Source organism: Neophocaena asiaeorientalis, unplaced genomic scaffold (genome assembly GCF_003031525.2).
Source record: "Neophocaena asiaeorientalis asiaeorientalis breed wild unplaced genomic scaffold, Neophocaena_asiaeorientalis_V1.1 scaffold357, whole genome shotgun sequence".
NCBI classification, from domain to species: domain Eukaryota; kingdom Metazoa; phylum Chordata; class Mammalia; order Artiodactyla; family Phocoenidae; genus Neophocaena; species Neophocaena asiaeorientalis.
The window spans coordinates 5,203,993-5,223,163 of record NW_020173270.1 but is presented as its reverse complement, the minus strand read 5'-3'; the positions used below and the strand labels follow the sequence as shown (position 1 = coordinate 5,223,163).

General features: G+C 39.3%; 1 protein-coding gene across 1 annotated transcript in view; it reads right to left on the bottom strand.

Annotated features, from left to right (window-relative positions):
• Positions 1-3,334: 3,334 nt before the first annotated feature.
• The window catches only part of LOC112400281 (zinc finger protein 77-like), a 26,482-nt gene continuing 10,645 nt past the window's right edge, over positions 3,335-19,171 (bottom strand). The window contains exons 2-4 of the mRNA XM_024745995.1: positions 6,492-6,618; positions 5,265-5,442; positions 3,335-4,859 (exon numbers count right to left, since the gene is read on the bottom strand). Of these exons, the coding sequence (XP_024601763.1) occupies positions 3,668-4,859; positions 5,265-5,442; positions 6,492-6,618 (1,497 nt within the window). The 3' untranslated portion in view covers positions 3,335-3,667. The remainder of the gene's footprint in view (positions 4,860-5,264; positions 5,443-6,491; positions 6,619-19,171) is intronic.

Below are 19,171 nucleotides of genomic sequence, written 5' to 3'. Positions count from 1 at the left end.
CTCACAGTTACCAATATCCCAAACTTTTAAAAATCATTTCCTTTCATTTACTTTTAGTTTCATCAATAATTTTTCCTGTTTTATATTGCATGTAAATAGAGTCAAATGGTATGTATCATTTTATATCGTGTCCTTTTTTTTTAAATATCAGCTTTAACAGTCCACTTTTTAAATTTTATTTATTTTTTAATTTTAGCTGTGCTGGGTCATCATTATGGCGCAAGGGCTTCTCTAGTTGTGGCATTCGGACTTAACTGCCCCTTGGCATGTGGGATCTTAGTTCCCCAACCAGGGATCGAACCCGTGTCCCCTGCATTGGAAGGTGGATTCTTAACCACTGGACCACCAGGGAAGTCCCTATCAAGTGTCTTTTATGCAAAAATGTTTTGCCATCCACAGCTTGGTAATTTATGCACTTTTATTAATCTATTTTTATGCTTGTAGGACTATACCATTTTCATGTAATGATTCAACTGTTAGGAGCTTTTTTCCCCCACATTTTTGCCATTGGGACCAATGTTTGTAATAACATTCTCTTACAATATGTTTTAATTTTTTAAAATTTATTTTTACTTTTATTTTTTGGCCACACCACGGGGCATGTGGGATCTTAGTTCCCAGACCAGGGATCGAACCCACACCCCCTTGCAGTAGAAGCTCAGTCTTAAGCACTGGACCGCCAGGGAAGTCCCTAAAATATTTTTTAAATTGTAATAAAATCTAATAAAATTCTCATAAGTTTATCTTCTGCCTTAGTGTGCCCTGATCTCATCTTCATCTCAGCACACTCCAAGTTCAACTCCTTACACTCCACCAATATTCTTCTCCATTGCCCACGACCTACATGTCAGTTGATGGCAATACCATCATGCCAGTTTTTCCTGCACAAAATAATAGAGCCACTCTTGAATCTTCCTCTCACCCCACCTTCAAGCCATCAAGAAATTCTGATGGCTCTTACTTCAAATTACATCCGGGCTCCAACCTGGCACATCATTGTCACTGATACCAACCCCATCTGATCCACCACCTTAAGTGACAACATCCTAGAGTCTATTCTCAGGGTAACACAGGAACTTTGTAAAGCTGCCTCATCTCACTTTCAGGCTCTATGTCACTCATGGCCAATGTCAGGGCACCACAGCAGGTCAGTGCATCAGGACATGATGTGCCTACCCACCACCATTGCTCTCCTCTCACCTCTGCTGTTCTTGCCACCAGCTCACTCTGCTCCAGAAACACTGGCCTCTGGCTGTCCTTCAAATATCCAAGGCCCACACCCTCCTTAGGAACTACATTAGTCTGCTTGGGCTGCCCTAACAAAGCACCGGAGACATGGTGGTTTAAACAACAGAAACTTATTTTCTCACAGTTTAGGAGGCTGGCCGTATGAAATGAAGTGATCAGCAGGGCTGGCTACTTCTGGAGGCTCTGAGGAGGAACCTGTTCTAGGCATATCTTCTACCTTCTGGAGGTTGCCAACAATCCTTCACATGACTTGGCTTGTACAGAGATCACACCCACCTCTTCTCTGTCTTTACATGGTGAAGACATGTCTGTTTCCTGTGCAGGTCTCTGTGCCCAAATTTCCCTCTTTTTATGAGGATACACATCATTGGATTAGGACCGACACCAATCCAATATGACCACATCCTGATTACATCTGCAAAGACCTTATTCCAAATCAGGCTGTGTCAGTGATTCCAGGTGGACATGAAATCGGTGGTGGGGCAGGGGAGGACACACTACTTAAGTCAGTATATGTGTATGTATTTTATGTGGGGGGCTGTGCTGTGTGGCACGAGCGATCTTAGTTCCCTGACCAGGGATCGAGCCCGTGCCCCTTGCATTGGGAGTGTGAAGTCTTAACCACTGGACCAGCAGGGAAGTCCCACACATTTGTATATATTTTAATAATCCATTTAGGTATCAACTTCCAGTGTTATCTGAAATAGTTAGTTTACTCTTCCGCTATAATATTCCCTGGAATAAATGAATGAATGAAACTTCCATCTCCATATCCCTCTCATCCCCATTGTGCTACATTTCTTGGTACTACTGTGAAAGGTCAATGAACTCTAAAGGTAGATATGTTTCTGCTGAATTGTTGTTTCACTGAGGGTAAGGCTGGGAGGTATGTTTCCCAGGATCCCCGTCTTTACGATTCCAGGTTACAATTCACCAACAGCTTAACTCATATGAGATTTGGAAGGCACCAGTGAAGAAATCATTCCTCCCAGGGTTTGGAACCACCATATACAGACAGACCAGTGCACAGGGGCTTCTGGGGCAACCAGGTAGAAGCTCGTGATCACCAGCCAGGTCAATCAAGTAAGTAATCAAACCAGATGCCAACTTTTTCTCTTCCATCTTCTAGGGGTCCTGGCTTCCACACATAACCTCTATAAACCCCCATCATGGATCAGATTCTGTAGCCAGAAATCCACAGGGTTGGGTTCATCAAACATGTCTGATTGGGACTGCTCCACATGGGCAGAGCCAGAAGTCAAAAAACGGTGCTGGAACTCAGGCTCACCAGGTTGCCATGCATCTCTGTCTCCTGATGGTACAGAAGACCTGAGAATCATGGTTTCCACACTTCTGCTTTCCAGACCACATGCTTCTTCCTCATCTTAAGAACTTTAACTCAGAACCACTAACAGAAGGACTCTGGATATACAGTTTCCCACCTCACCCAAGCTGACAACACAATTCAGTAGAACCGTCTGGACAGGAGCTTTCATCTTCATGCCAGCAAGTTGCACTTCTTAACTCAATTATCATGTCCGATTTCCAACCAAGATCATGGACATGAACAGAGGCCAAATTACAAACATAATCAGATGAGAATGTTATTTTCCAAGACCTTCCACAATTACTAATTTCTGTGAGAAACAAAGATATGGTATCTGCTAGCAACAAACAACTTGGAAGACACACCTTTCAGTAATGAAGGTGCAAGGGGAGGGTAAATATTGAGTCAGAAAATTCCAGTATCTGTAGCAGTGGACCAGGAAAGACATTTCAACAATACAGACCTCATATCATGATCACATATTAGGAAGATAATGCAAAGTAAGAATCAAAAGCTTTTCACCTAAAAATTATACCAAGTTACACATGAAAAAAAAACAAAAACTGAAAACCACTTATCACCCCTGGGTTCAAAAGACATCATAATGGGAATTCCCTGGCAGTCCAGTGGTTAGGACTCTGTGCTTCTACTGCAGGGGGCATGTGTTTGATCCCTGGTCAGGGAACTAAGATCCCACAGGCTGAGCAGGGCAGCCAAAAAAAAAAAGACACTGTGATGGAAATGAGGCAAGCTTTATATGACTGTATGATTATTTAAAGTTGGAGATAACAAAACATAAGTAGTACAGATGAAGTAGACATAGAGAGATAGTTATTATCTTAAGTATTCAGATCAGCAATATGAGCTAGAAATTAATACACTGGGATCCCTATTCAGGATGAGGCACTTACCAAGGCAAAACCATATTTATCTCTGTTAAAAGATTTCTATTGTGCTCTGAGTTTTCATGTACAAAGTAAGTGAAGTGCTGAAAGTTTTCCCACGTTTTCCCTTTCATAAGTTTTCTCTACAGTGTGCTGCTCACATTACAAGTTTGAAGAGAGAATGAAGTCTCTCCCACGGTCCTTGGATTCAGAGTTTCTCCCCAGCATGTAGCCTCATGTGTCCTCGCAGGTTTGCGGGGTACCAGAAGGCTTTCCCACATTGCTGACATTCATAGGGCTTCTCCTCACTGTGCATTCTTACGTGCTTTCGTAAGGACGAGGGCCAACAGAAAGCTTTCCCACACTGTGTACATCTGTAGGCTCTCTCCCCACTGTGCGTTCTCATGTGTCCTCGAAGGGAGGCATGGCGAGTGAAGGCTTTCCTGCAGTGCTGGCATTCGAAGGGCCTCTCCCCAGTGTGCGTTCTCTCATGCTCCCGGAGGGATGTGGAACAACTGTAGGCTTTCCCGCATTCCATACATTCATAGGGTTTCACTCCGCTGTGCATTCTCACATGCTTTTTAAAATATCGCTGATGCCTGAAGGCTTTCCCACAGTGCTGACATTCATAGGGTTTCTCTTCGCTGTGTGTTCGTGCGTGTTCTCGAAGGGATGAGGAGCAACTGTAGGCTTTGCCGCATTCCATACATTCATAGGGTTTCATGCCACTGTGTGTTTTCACGTGTCTTCTGAAGTATTTGGGACAACTGAAGGTTTTCCCACATTCCTTACACACGTGAGGTTTCTCTCCAGTGTGCACTGTCACATGTCCTCCCAGGGATGCAGGATATCGGAAGGTTTTCTCACATTCCTTACATTCATAGGGCTTCTCTCCAGTGTGAGTTCTCACATGCCGTGCAAGGTAGGAATAATACATAAAGGATTTCCCACATACTTTACACACATGGATTTTCTGTCGATGGTGACCTCTCTGACGTCCCTTAAAGGATGAGGGACAAGTGAGAGCTTTTCCAGACTTCTTACACTCTAAAGACTGTTTACTACTGCCACTCTTCACATATCTCTCAGATGCTCTCCCAGCATCCTGATGTTTTTCGGGTTTCTCTACAATGTGTGTTTCCCCAGGAGGATTTAGGCACGAGACACAGCTGCAGGCTTCCCCACATTCTTCACATGGATAAGGTTTGTGTCCAGGGTGAGATCTTTGCTGATTCTTTTGGAAAGAACAATCCCTGAAGGCTTTTCCACACTTAGTGCATTTATAGGGCTGAATTCCAGTTGGATAACCCTTATGCACAGTAAGATGTGTAATCTGGTTCAGGGTTTCTCCACATTGATGACCTTCATTACCTTTGCAGAGATGCTCCACCAAACCATTTCTGTTCAAAATGGGAAGAACAGTATTAGGGATTAATGATTATAACTTATTTCTTCATTAATGATTTATTGATGGTTGTTCATTATTATTTTCACTATGTATTTGCCATTTTCAAGGAATGGGTATGTTGTAGGCACTGTCTGCATTGTGACAACATGTAACAAGCTTAATGCTCTGGCTGAGGGCTCAGACAGAGCCATAACGTTCTGTGTTTCTTACATACAGGGTTTCCTGGTCGTTGTTTCCAACTGAATTATGTTTCAGATACCTCACATTTATGAAAGTATTCTCTTGTGAAAATTTTCTAAGTAAAAAATTGTTTAGCTAGGTTTATACCTTTTCTTTAGTTTCAAGTTAGTCTAACAGTCTGCAGAGATCCGCCTTCCCCTGTAGCTGTGCCACTCACCTGAAATCCCTCTCCTGAGTTTGGTGACCTCGGATGTTATGAAATATCCAGTTTTCTCCAAAAACAGAACAGGAATCATTTCTTGTGCATCTTACTATTTTCTTTTCACTGCATAGTTCATTCTCCAAAATATCCCACTGAGGACTTGATCCACTGGTTTTAACTTGAGGGCAAGAACCTGCAACAGTTGATAACATAACTAAACCTTTGGGAAAGAAATGGTGGGATAAAGGAAAGAAAAGAAACCATATGCAGATTTCTTTCCATATACTGACCCAAAAATGTAAACACATTTTATAAGGAAAAATGGACACGGGAACAAAGAAAAACTCTGAGGACCCTAGCTATTTGGAACTTTGGCCATCGTACAAAAAATGAGTCAAAGTGGCAGCTTGTTCACTAAGAGGTACTTCAAAAAGAATGGAGACTGATGTCGAGATCAGTATTTTCAGAAAAGTAAAGTAGGATGGAACTGGGTAAAATGCACATTCCCAAATGCTCCCTTTGTAAGAGGAGCTACAGAAAGACTTCCCAAGTGGGCAAGGATGGATGAAAACTCCAAGAGGGAAGCCAGGTTAATGACAAACATCACCTTCTCAAAGACAGAGTCATATTTCTAACAGATACGTCCAAATATCACTCCCTGATCCAGAACCTTCTCCTCCTGAGAGGTGCGCCCTCCTGGTGATCGCAGGCACAGAGGCCCTAGACAAAGCCTATCTCCACTGACCCAGCTGCCACTGGGAGATCGGATGGTGTGTGGCTGCTGTCTTGCTCATGGAGAAAAGCTCCTCATGGGGAGGATGAAGGACAACAGGCCATCCATGAGATGGGCCAATTCTCTGGTCCTCAAGTCACTGACAATGGGTAAGTGTGGGTTTAACTGCAGCAAAATTATCATGTCAAATGTATACTGATCACAGTGTAACTTTCACAGGGTGAAAACCATAACGCTTCTCCCACTGCTCTACGTGACACTGCAGAATATGCTCACATTTATAAAATTCGGGACCCTCAGGATTCTAATCAAGAGTGACAAAAAGTCAATCAATACAGTAAACTTTGTTTTCATGGAAAAGCTACCTGACCCTAGGTAGGTTTCATGAAAGGTTGGACTGTGTCTGTCTTTTTTCCAACATGTTCTCATCCTTGTCCCTAATAAGAAAGGACAATTGTAAGAAATATTTGTTCCCTAAAGACTAAGTGCAGGGAGGAAGCCATCCTCACCCACAGAGGCCAGGTTCCTGAAGGTCTCCAGCATCACGTCTCTGTAGAGCTTCCTCTGAGCCAGGTCCAGCAAAGCCCACTCCTCCACGGTGAAGTTCACAGCCACGTCCTCAAAGACCACCGAGTCCTGAAACAGCCACAGGTTCTATGTCAGCAAGGCTCCCTCTTCACCCCCATGTGTGGGAAGATGGGGAGGCTGAAAGTCGCGAACTGGACTCAATTCCTAGAACTCCTGAGCTTACACTCTTGTGGGAAATGAACACATACAAGCCAATCAAATGCATTTTACTCAGTGATGCTAAGTGCTGGAAACTGAAGCAAAGTGTAACAGCAATACTTGATAAATACTCACACACACATAATTAGAAAGAATTGTTTTTACTGAAAGAGTATATCCTAAGGTATGATAAAGACTGAAAAATGAAATCATCATTCAGATCACATGGAAATGGATACCTGGCTTGGTCAAAAGTTATTACTACCTTGTCACCTCCAAGAACCAGAAACAGAACGTCAGTGCTGCTGGATCTGAATAACACTTAACTTGAAGGCAAAAGCAGCAGGGAGTCTGGTCTAGCCCCCTCATATCCAACAGAGGCAGAGATACCACCCCCTGCCAAGATAAGATGGACACTAGGGGTATACAGGCAGTCCAGGGCCCAGGGCCTGGCACATCCACTGGGTAAGAAAAGTCCTGGTTCCTCAGGAATCTGTCAAGCCAGCGGGGCCTCTCAAATAAATAACAGAGTGCTCGGAATTCAAGGAACAGGCCCCACAAACAAGAGCTGTTGAAGGATCTAATGGTAATGGAGTCAAGTTGACTTTAACAGGGAGAAAAAAGAACCTAATTATTATTTTTAGAGAAATATTGGGGACTTGCCAGGTGGCACAGTGGTTAAGAATCTAACTGCCAATGCAGGGCACATGGGTTTGAGCCCTGGACCCAGAAGATCCCACATGCCGCGGAGCAACTAAGCCCATGCATCACAACTACTGCACCTGTGTGCTACAACTACTGAGCCCACGTGCCTCAGCTACTGAAGCCTGAGTGCTCCAGGTCCCACGTGCCACAAATGCTGAGTCCACATGCTACAACTACTGAAGCCTGTGCACCTAGAGCCCACGCTCTGCAATGAGAAGCCACTGTAATAAGAAGCCCACACACCTCAAAAAAGAGTAGTTCCTGCTCACCACGACTAGAGAAAGCCTGCCTGCAGCAATGAAGACCCAACACAGCCAAAAATCAATAAAATTTTTTGAAAAAAGAAATATGGGACCACACTGCGCTGATGATATAAACAGACAATGACAAAATTAAAAATTAGAGATTTTTTAAAACAAAAAATATGGTCTCAAAATCTGAAGGAAAAACAAATCCCCACAATATCAGCTACAAAGAAGGCAAGGTTACTTCAACTAGGGTTGCAACTGGGTTTGCTAATCACACACCTGATGAGAGGCTTGTATCAGAAATATATTTTAAGAACTCATATGACAACAATAAAAAAAATAAAAGATAAGAATATAAAAGACAAATAATACAGTTAAATAATGGGGCAATAAATGTGAATAGACAATTCTCCAAAGAAGATATACAAATGGCCAATAACCATATGAAAAGAGGCTCAATAGCATGAGTAATTGGTGATCCATGTACAAAATTGAATTGTAGAGAGACATTTCCCAACCCCTTCTATGAGGCTTGTATTACCCTGATACCAAGACAACAAAAAGACATCACATGTAAAGAAATCTACAGAGCAGTATTCCATATAAATATAGACCAAAAAATTCCTCAAAAATATCCACAATCCAAATCTAGAGAAATATAAAAAGTACTAAACACCATCACCAAGAGGGATTTATCCCAGGAATAAAAAGTTTGGTTCAAAGAAACAAAGCATTGGTATCAAATACCTTATTAACAAAGAACAAAAACCATATGATCACCTCAATAGACTCAGGAAAAGTATCTGTTAGAACATCACCTTTTCATGATGTTCTTCTCTAAGTGGAAAAGACCACAACTAGAAATATAAAAACCAGAAAGGAAAAGTTGCACTGGTAAAGTCAAAGATAAAGTAAAGGTAGTAGATCAACCACTTACAAACATAGTAGGAAAGTTAAAAGACAAAACTAGTAAATTTATCTATATCCATAATAAGTAGTTAAGGAATACAGAAAACAACATATGTAAAATATGATACAAAAAATATTAAAGGACTTCCCTGGGGGTGCAGTGGTTAACAATCCACCTGCCAATGCAGGGGACATGGGTTCATGTCCTGGTACCGGAAGATCCCACATGCTACAGAGCAACTAAGCCGGTGCACCACAACTACTGAGCCTGTGCTCTAGAGCCTGCGAGTGACAACTACTGAAGCCCGCGTGCCTAGAGCCTGTGTTCTGAAACAAGAGAAGGCACGGCAATGAGGAGCCTGTGCACCACAATGAAGACCCAATGCAGTCAAAAATAAATAAATAAATAAAGTTTAAAAAATTAAACACAAGTGGGAGGACTAAAAATGCAGGGCTGTTAGAACTTAAGGTAATCATGTATATAGAAAGGTTGCTATGTATAAACCTCATGGTAACCACAAACTAAAAATCTATAATAGATACACACAAAAGAGAAAGTAATCCAGACATAACACTAAAGATAGTCATAAAATCACAAGAGAGCAAAAGAAGAATAAAGGACAAAAAAAAGCTATAAAAACAACCAGAAAGCAATTAACAAAATGGCAATAAGTACACACCTATCCATAATCACTTTAAAGTAAATGGACTAAATGCTCCAATCAAAAGACATAGAGTGGATCCACCACAGGGCAGACAGCAGAAGCAAGAAGAACTGTAATCCTGCAGTCTTTGGAATGAAAACCACATTCACAGAAAGAATGACAAAATGAAAAGGCCGAGGACTATGTACCAGAGGAAGGAACAAGATAAAAGCCCAGAAAAACAATTAAATGAAGTGCAGATAGGCAACATTCCAGAAAAAGAATTCAGAATGATAGTGAAGATGATCCAGGACCTCGGAAAAAGAATGGAGGCATAGATTGAGAAGATGCAAGAAATGTTTAACAAAGACCTAGAAGAATTAAAGAACAAACAAACAGAGATGAACAATACAATAACTGAAATGAAAAATACACTAGAACGAATCAATAGCAGAATAACCAAGGCAGAAGAACAGATAAGTGACCTGGAAGACAGAATGATGGAATCACTACTGAGGAACAGAGTAAAGAAAAGAGAAATGAAGACAGCCAGAAACCTCTAGGACAACATTAAATGCACCAACATTCACATTAAAGGGGTCCCAGGAGGAAAAGAGAGAAAGGACCCAAGAAAATATCTAAAGAGATTATAGTCAAAAACTTCCCTAACATGGGAAAGGAAATAGCCACCCAAGTCCAGGAAGCACAGAGAGTCCCAGGCAGGATAAACCCAAAGAGAAACACACTGAGACACACAGTAATCAAACTGACAAAAATTAAGGACAAAGAAAAGTTATTAAAAGCAACAAGGGAAAAAGGACAAATAACATACGAGGGAACTCCTGTAAGGTTAACAGCTGATTTCTCAGCAGAAACTCTACAAGCCAGAAGGGAGTGGCATGACATATTTAAAGTGATGAAAGGGAATAACCTACAACCAAGATTACTCTACCCAGCAAGGATCTCATTCAGATTTGACAGAGAAATCAAAAGCTTTACAGACAACCAAAAGCTAAGAGAATTCAGCACCACCAAACCAGCTCTACAACAAATGCTAAGAGAACTTCTCTTAAGTGGGAAACACAAGAGAAGAAAAGGACCTACAAAACAAACCCAAAATGATTAAGAAAATGGTAATAGGAACATACATATTGATAAGTACCTTAAATGTGAATAGATTAAATGCTCCAACCAAAAGACACAGATTGGCTGAACAGATACAAAAACAACACCCATATATATGTTGCCTATAAGAAACACACTTCAGAACTAGGGACACATACAGACTGAAAGTGAGGGGGTGGAAAAAGATATTCCATGCAAATGGAAATCAAAAGAAAGCTGGAGTAGCAATACTCATAGCAAATAATATAGACTTTAAAATAAAGACTGTTACAAGAGACAAGGAGGGACACTACATAATGATCAAGGGATCAATCCAAGAAGAAGATATAATAATTATAAACATATATGCAGCCAACATAGGAGCACCTCAATACATAAGGCAAATGCTAACATCTATAAAAGAGGAAATCGACAGTAACACAAAATTAGGGGGGGACATTAACACCTCACTTACACCAATAGACAAATCATCCAGACAGAAAATTAATAAGGAAACACAAGCTTTAAATGACACAACAGACCAGATTTAATTGATATCATAGGACATTCCAACTGAAAACAGCAGATTACACTTTCTTCTCAAGTGCACATGGAATATTCTCCAGGATAGATCACATCTTGGGTCACAAATCATGCCTTGGTAAATTTAATAAAACTGAAGTCGTCATCAAGCATCTTTTCCAACAACAAAGCTATGAGATTAGAAATAAATTACAGGAAAAAACCCGTAAAAAACACAAACACATGGAAGCTAAAACAATACGCTACTAAATAACCAAGAGATCACTGAAGAAATCAAAGAGGAAGTCAAAAAATAGGTAGAGACAAATGACAATGAAAAAATGATGATCCAAAACCTATGGGATGCAGCAAAAGCAATTCTAAGAAGGAAATTTACAGCAATACAATCCTACCTCAAGGAACAAGAAAAATCTCAAATAAACAATCTAACCTTACACCTAAAGTAACTAGAGAAAGAACAAACAAAACGCAAAGTTAGTGGAGGGAAAGAAATCCTAAAGATAAGAACAGAAATAAATGAAATAGAAACAAAGAAAACAATAGCAAAGATCAATAAAACTAAAAGCTGGTTCTTTGAGAAGATAAACAAAATTGATAAACCTTTAGCCAGACTCATGAAGAAAAAGAGGGAGAGGATTCATATCAATAAAATTAGAAATGAGAAAGAAGTTACAACAGACACCACAAACACAAAGCATCATAACAGACTACTACAAGCAAGTCTACGACAATAAAATGGACAACCTGGAAGAAATGGACAAATTCTTAGAAAGAGGGGCTTCCCTAGTGGTGCAGTGGTTGAGAATCTGCCTGCCAATGCAGGGGACACGGGTTTGAGCCCTGGTCCGGGAAGATCCCACATGCCGCAGAGCAACTAAGCCCGTGCGCCACAACTACTGAGCCCGCATGCCGCAACTACTGAAGCCCGTGGGCCTAGAGCCCTGCTCCACGAGAGAAGCCACCACAATGAGAAGCCCGTGCACCGCAATGAAGAGTAGCCCCTGCTTGCCGCAACTAGAGAAAGGCCACATGCAGCAACGAAGCCCCAACACAGCCAAAAAAAAAAATTCTTAGAAAGATATAACCTTCCAAGACTGAACCAAGAAGAAATAGAAAATATGACAGACAAATCACAAGTAATGAAATTGAAACTGTGATTAAACATCTTCCAACAAACAAAAGTCCAGGACCAGATGGCTTCACAGGTGAATTCTATCAAACATTTAGAGAGGAGCTAACACCCATCGTTCTCAAACTCTTCTAAAAAACTGCAGAGGAAGGAACACTCCCAAATTCATTCTACAAGGCCGCCATCACCCTGATACCAAAACCAGACAGAGATACTACACAAAAAGAAAATTACAGACCAACATCACTGATGAATACACATGCAAAAATCCTCAAGAAAATACTAGCAAACAGAGTCCAACAACACATTATAAGGATCATACATCATGATCAAGTGGGATTTATCCCAGGGATGCAAGTATTCTTCAATATATGCAAATCAATCAATGTGATACACTATATTAACAAATTGAAGAATAAAATCCATATGATCATCTCAATAGATGCAGAAAAAGCTTATGACAGAATTCAACACCTACTTACGATAAAAACTCTCCAGAAAATGGGCATAGAGGGAACCTACCTCAACATAATAAAGGCCATATATGACAAACCCACAGCAAACATCATCCTCAATGGTGAAAAACTGAAAGCATTTCCTCTAAGATCAGGAACAAGACAAGGTTGCCCACTCTCGCCACTATTATTCAACATAGTTTTGGAAGTCCTAGCCATGGCAATCAGAGAACCAAAAGGAATAAAAGGAATTCAAATTGGAAAAGAAGAAGTACAAGTGTCACTGTTCACAGATCACATGATACTATACATAGAAAATCCTAAAGATGCCACCAGAAAATTACTAGAGCTAATCAGTGAATTTGGTAAAGTTGTAGGATACAAAATTAATGCACAGAAATCTCTTGCTTTCCTAAACACTAACAATGAAAGATCGGAAAGAAAAATTAAGGAAACAATCCCATTCACCACTGCAAAAAAAGAAAAAATAACTAGAAATAAACCTACCTAAGAAGGTAAAAGACCTGTACTCAGAAAACTATAAAACACTGATGAAAGAAATCAAAGATGACACAAACAGATGGAGAGATATACCATGTTCTTGGATTGGGAGAATCAGTACTGTGAAAATGACTATACTACTCAAAGCAATCTACAGATTCAATGCAATCCCTATCAAATTACCAATGGCATTTTTTACAGAACTAGAACAAAAAAATCTTAAGATTCGTATGGAGACACAAAAGACCCCAAATAGCCAAAGCAAACTTGAAGGAGAAAAACAGAGCTGGAGGAATCAGACTCCCTGACCTCAGACTATACTACAAAGCTACAGTAATCAAAACAATATGGTATTGGCACCAAAACAGAAATACAGATCAATGGAACAGGATAGAAAGCTCAGAGATAAACCCATGCACATATGGTCACCTTATCTTTGATAAAGGAGGCAAGAATATACAATGGAGAAAAGACAGCCTCTTCAATAAGTGGTGCTGGCAAAACTGAACAGCTACATGTAAAAGAATGAAATTAGAACACTCCCTAATGCCAAACTCAAAAATAAACTTAAAATGGGATTAGAGACCTAAATATAAGGCCAGACACTATAAAACTCTTAGAGGAAAACATAGACAGAACACTCTATGACATAAATCACAGCAAGATCCTTTTTGACCCACCTCCTAGAGAAATGGAAATAAAAATAAACAAATGGGACCTAATTAAACTTCAAAGCTTTTGCACAGTAAAGGAAATCATAAACAAGATGAAAAGACAACCCTCAGAATGGGAGAAAATATTTGCAAATGAAGCAACTGACAAAGGATTAATCTCCAAAATATACAAGCAGCTCATGCAGCTCAATATCAGAAAAACAAACAAACCAATCCAAAAATGGGCAAAAGACCTAAATAGACATTTCTCCAAAGAAGATATACAGATGGCCAACAAACACATGAAAGGATGCTCAACATCACTAATCATTAGAGAAATGCAAATCAAGACTACAATGAGGTATCACCTCACACCAGTTAGAATGGACATTATCAGAAAATCTACAAACAACAAATGCTGGGGAGAGTGTGGAGAAAATGGAACCTTCTTGCACTGTTGGTGGGAATGTAAATTGATACAGCCATTATGGAGAACAGTATGGAGGTTCCTTAAAAAACTGAAAAAAGAATTACCATATGACCCAGCAATCCCACTACTGGGCATATACATGCACTCCAGTGTTCATTGCAGCACTATTTACAATAGCCAGGTCATGGAAGCAACCTAAATGCCCACTGACAGATGAATGAATACAGAAGATATGGTACATATATACAGTGGAATATTATTCAGCCATAAAAAGGAATGAAATTGAGTCATTTGTGGAGACGTGGATGGACCCAGAGACTGTCATACAGAGTGAAGTAAGTCAGAAAGAGAAAAGCAAATAGCGTATATTAACACATATATGTCGAATCTAGAAAAATGGTACAGATGAACCCGTTTGCAAGGCAGAAATAGAGAAACAAATAGAGAACAAACGTATGGACACCAAGGGGGGAAGTGCTGGGCAGGGCGTGATGGTGAGATGAACTGGGATTGAAATATATACACTGATTTGTATAAAATAGATAACTAATAAGAACCTGCTGTATAAAAAATAAAATTTAAAAAAATTAACAAATGAACAAAAAAGAATGACTCACATTCTGGTGAGATTTTTACATTTTTTTTTAAATGAAAAAATATCAGTTAGAAAGAAAAAAAATCATTAAAAAAAGAAAAGACACAAAGTGGCTGAATGGATACAAAACCAAGACCCATATATATGCTGCCCATAGGGACTCACTTCAGATCTAAAGATACACAGATTAAAAGTGAGGAGATGGAAAAAGGGATTCCAAACAAATGGAAACAGAAAGAAAGCTGGAATAGCAATACTTAGACAAAACAAACTTTAAAACAAAGATTGTAACAAGAGACAAAGAAGGACATTATTTAATGAAAAAAGTATCGATCCAACAAGAAGATATAACACTTGTAAATATATATGCACCCAACATAGGAGCACCTAAATATATGATGCAAATATTAACAAACATAAACAATGAAACTGACAGTAACACAATAGCAGGGGACTTTAACACCTCACATACATCAATGGACAGATCATCCAGACAGAAAATCAGTACTGAAACACTGGCTTTAAACAGCACATTAGGTCAGATGGACTTTAAATTACACACACACACACACACACACACTAGAGTTTTTATATATAAAACATTCCATCCAAGAGCAGCAGAATACACATTTTTTTCAAGTATACATGATACATTCTCCAGGATGCATCACATGCTAGACCACGAGTCTCAATACATTTAAGAAGAATGAAATCATATCAAGCATCTTTCCCAACCACAACAGTATGAGAAATATATTCTTATATATATATATACATATAAGAAAAGAACAGCAAAAACCCCACAAAAATGTGGAGGGTAAACAACATGCTATTAAACAACTAATGGTTTATTGAAAAAATCAAAGAGGAAATAAAAAGATACCTGGAGATAAATGAAAATAGAAACACAATGTTTCAAAAATCTATGGGATGCAGCAAAAGCAGTTCTAAGAGAGAAGTTCACGGTGACACATCCTACCTCAGGAAACAAGAAAAACCTCAAATAAACAATCTAACCTTACACCTAAAGAAACTAGAAAAAGAATAACAACCAAAATCCAAAGTTAGTAAAAGGAAAGATATAATAAAGATCAGGGCAGAAATAAATGAAATAGAAACTAAAGAAAAACAACGAAAAAGATCAATGAAATGAAGAGCTGCTTCTTTTAAAAGATAAACAAAATTGATAAACCTTTGGCCCACTCATCAAGAAAAAAAAAAGAGCCCAAATAAATAAAATCAGAAAAGAAAGAGGAAAAATTATAACCAAAACTACAGAAATACTAAGGATCATAAGAGATTACGCCAAACAATTACACACTAATAAAAAAATGGATAAATTCCTAGATGTGCAATCTTTCAAGACTGAATCAGAAAGAAATATATGAGGGACTTCCCTGGTAGTCCAGTGGCTAAGAGTCCTTGATCCCAGTGCAAGGGGCCTGGATTCAATCCCTGGTCAGGGAAATAGATTCCACATGCTGCAACTAAAGACCCTGCATGCCGCAACTAAAAGGTTCCACATGCTGCCAACTAAAGATCCCACATGCCACAACAAAGATCCTGCATGCTGCAACTAAGACCTGGGGCAGCCAAATAAATATTTTTTTAAAAAAGAAAAGAAGGGCTTCCCTGGTGGTGCAGTGGTTGGGAGTCTGCCTGCCAATGCAGGGGACACGGGTTCGTGCCCCGGTCCGGGAGGATCCCACATGCCGCGGAGCGGCTGGGCCCGTGAGCCATGGCCGCTGAGCCTGTGCTCCGCAGCGGGAGAGACCGCAGCAGTTAAGAGGCCTGCGTACCGAAAAAAAAAAAAAAAAAAAAGAAAAGAAAAAGAAACATAAGACATGAGTGGACCAGTTACTAGTAATGAAATTGAATCAGTAATTAAAAAAAAAAACAAAAAACAAAAAAAACCCTCCTGACAAATGAAAGTCCAGCACCAGATACCTTCACAGATGAATTCTACCAAACAATTAAAGAAGAGTTAATCCCTATCTTTTTCAAACTATACCAACAAATTGAAGAGGAATGCTTCCCAGATCGTTATATGAGGCCAGCATCACCCTAATACCAAAATCAGAAAGATACTACACACAAAAAGAAAACTACATGCCAATATCACTAATGAACATAGACACAAAAATCCTCAACAAAACACTAGGAAACCAAAATCAACAATACGTTAAAAGGATCATTCACTATGATCAAGTGGGGTTTATCCCAAAGATGCAAGGATAGTTCCACATCTGCAAATCAGTCAACATGATAGAACTCATTAACAAATTGAAGATTAAAAATCATATGATCACCTCAGTAGATTCAGAAAAAGCTCGACAAAATTCAACTTCTGTGTATGATGAAAACTCTCAACAAAGTGGGTATAGAGGGAACATACCTCAACACAATAAAGGTATATATGACAAACCTAGAGCCAATATCATATTCAATGGTGAAAAGCTGAAAACATATCCTTGAAGATCAGGAACAAGACAAGGATGCCCACTCTCGCCACTTTTAATCAACACAGTATTGGAAGTCATAGCCCCAGCAATCAGACAATAAAAATAAATAAAAGGAATCCAAATTGGAAAGAAAGAAGTAAAACTGTCACTGTTTGCAGATGACATGATACTATACGAAAATATCCTAAAGATGCCACAGGCACAAAAAAAACTGTTAGATTAAATGAATTCAGTAAAGTTGCAGGATATAAAATGAGTATACAGAAATCTGTTCAGTATCTAAACACTAACAACAAACTATCAAAAAGAGAAATTAAGAATAATTCCACTTACAACTGCATCAAAAAATAAAATACCTGGGAATAAATCTGAGGAGGTAAAAGAACAGTACATAGAAAACCATAAAACACTGATGAAACTGAAGATGACACAACGAAATGGAAAGATTTATTGTTCTCATTGATTAGAAGAATAAATATTGTTAAAATGACCATACTACTGAAAGCAATCTACAGAGTCAAGGCAATCCCTATTAAAATACAAATGGCATTTCCCACAGAACTAGAATGAACACTTCCAAAATTTGTATGGGAACACAAAAAACCTCAAATAGCCAAAACAATTTTCAGAATGAAGCTGGAGGTATCATATTCTCTGATTTCAAACTATACAACAAAGCTACAGGAATGAAAACAGTATGGCAGTGGCACAAAAACAGACACATACATCAATGAAACAGAATAGAAAGCCCAGAAATTAACACACACTTATTTGGTCAATTAATATAGACAAAGGAGGCAAGAATATACAACGGGGACGGGGGGGAAGATAGCCTCTTTAATAAGTAGAAAACTGGACAGCTACATGCAAAAAAACAAAACTGGACTACTTTCTCACACCATACACAAAAGCAAACTCAAAATGGATTAAAGTCTTAAATATAAGACCTGAAGTCATAAAGCTTCTAGAAGAAAACATAGGCTTGATGCTCTTGGACAGGTCTTAGCAATATTTTTTGGATATGTCTCCTCAGGCAAGGGAAACAAAAGCAAAAATAAACAAATGGGACTACATCAAACTAAAAAGCTTTTGCACAGTGAAGGAAACCACCAATAAAATGAAAAGGCAACCTACTGACTGGGAAAATGACATATCATTTGCAAATGATATGTCTAGTAAGGAATTAATATCTAAAACATATAAAGAACTCACGCAACTCAGACAAAAACAAACAACTCAACTGAAAAATAAGCAGAGGACCTTAACAGCCATTTTTCCAAAGAAGACACACAGAAGGCCCAAAGGCACATGAAAAGGTGCTCAACATCACTAATCATCAGAGAAATGCTCATCAAAACCACAAGGAGATATCACCTCACACCTGTCAGAATGGCTATTATCAAAAAGAAAACAAGTGGGGCTTCCCTGGTGGCACAGTGGTTGAGAGTCCGCCTGCCGATGCAGGGGACACAGGTTCGTGCCCCGGTCCGGGAAGATCCCACATGCTGCGGAGTGGCTAGGCCCGTGGGCCACGGCTGCTAACTCTGTGCGTCTGGAGCCTGTGCTCCGCAACGGGAGAGGCCACAACAGTGAGAGGCCTGCATACCGCAAAAGAAAACGGGTAACAAATGTTGGTGAAGATGTGGAGAAAAGGGAACCCTTGTGCACTATTGGTGGGCATGCAACTTCATGTAGCTGCTATGGAAAACAGTATGGAGTTTCCTCAAAAAATTAAAAATGTATTCTATAGTACAGGGAACTCTACTCAATACTCTGTAATGGCCTCTACGGGAAAAGAACTTTTTTAAAAAGTGGACATATGTATATTTATAACTGATTCATTTTCTGTATACCTGAAACTAACACAACATTGCAAATCAACTATACTCCAATTAAAAAACACTTTTTTAATTAAAAATAGAACTACCTCACAATCCAGCAATTCCACTTCTGGGTATTTTTCCAAAGAAAACAAAAGCACAAATTTGAAAAGATACAGGTACCTCTATGTTCATCGAAGCATTATTTAGAATCGCCAAGATATGGAAGCCACCTAAGTGTCCACTGATAGATGAATGGATATGG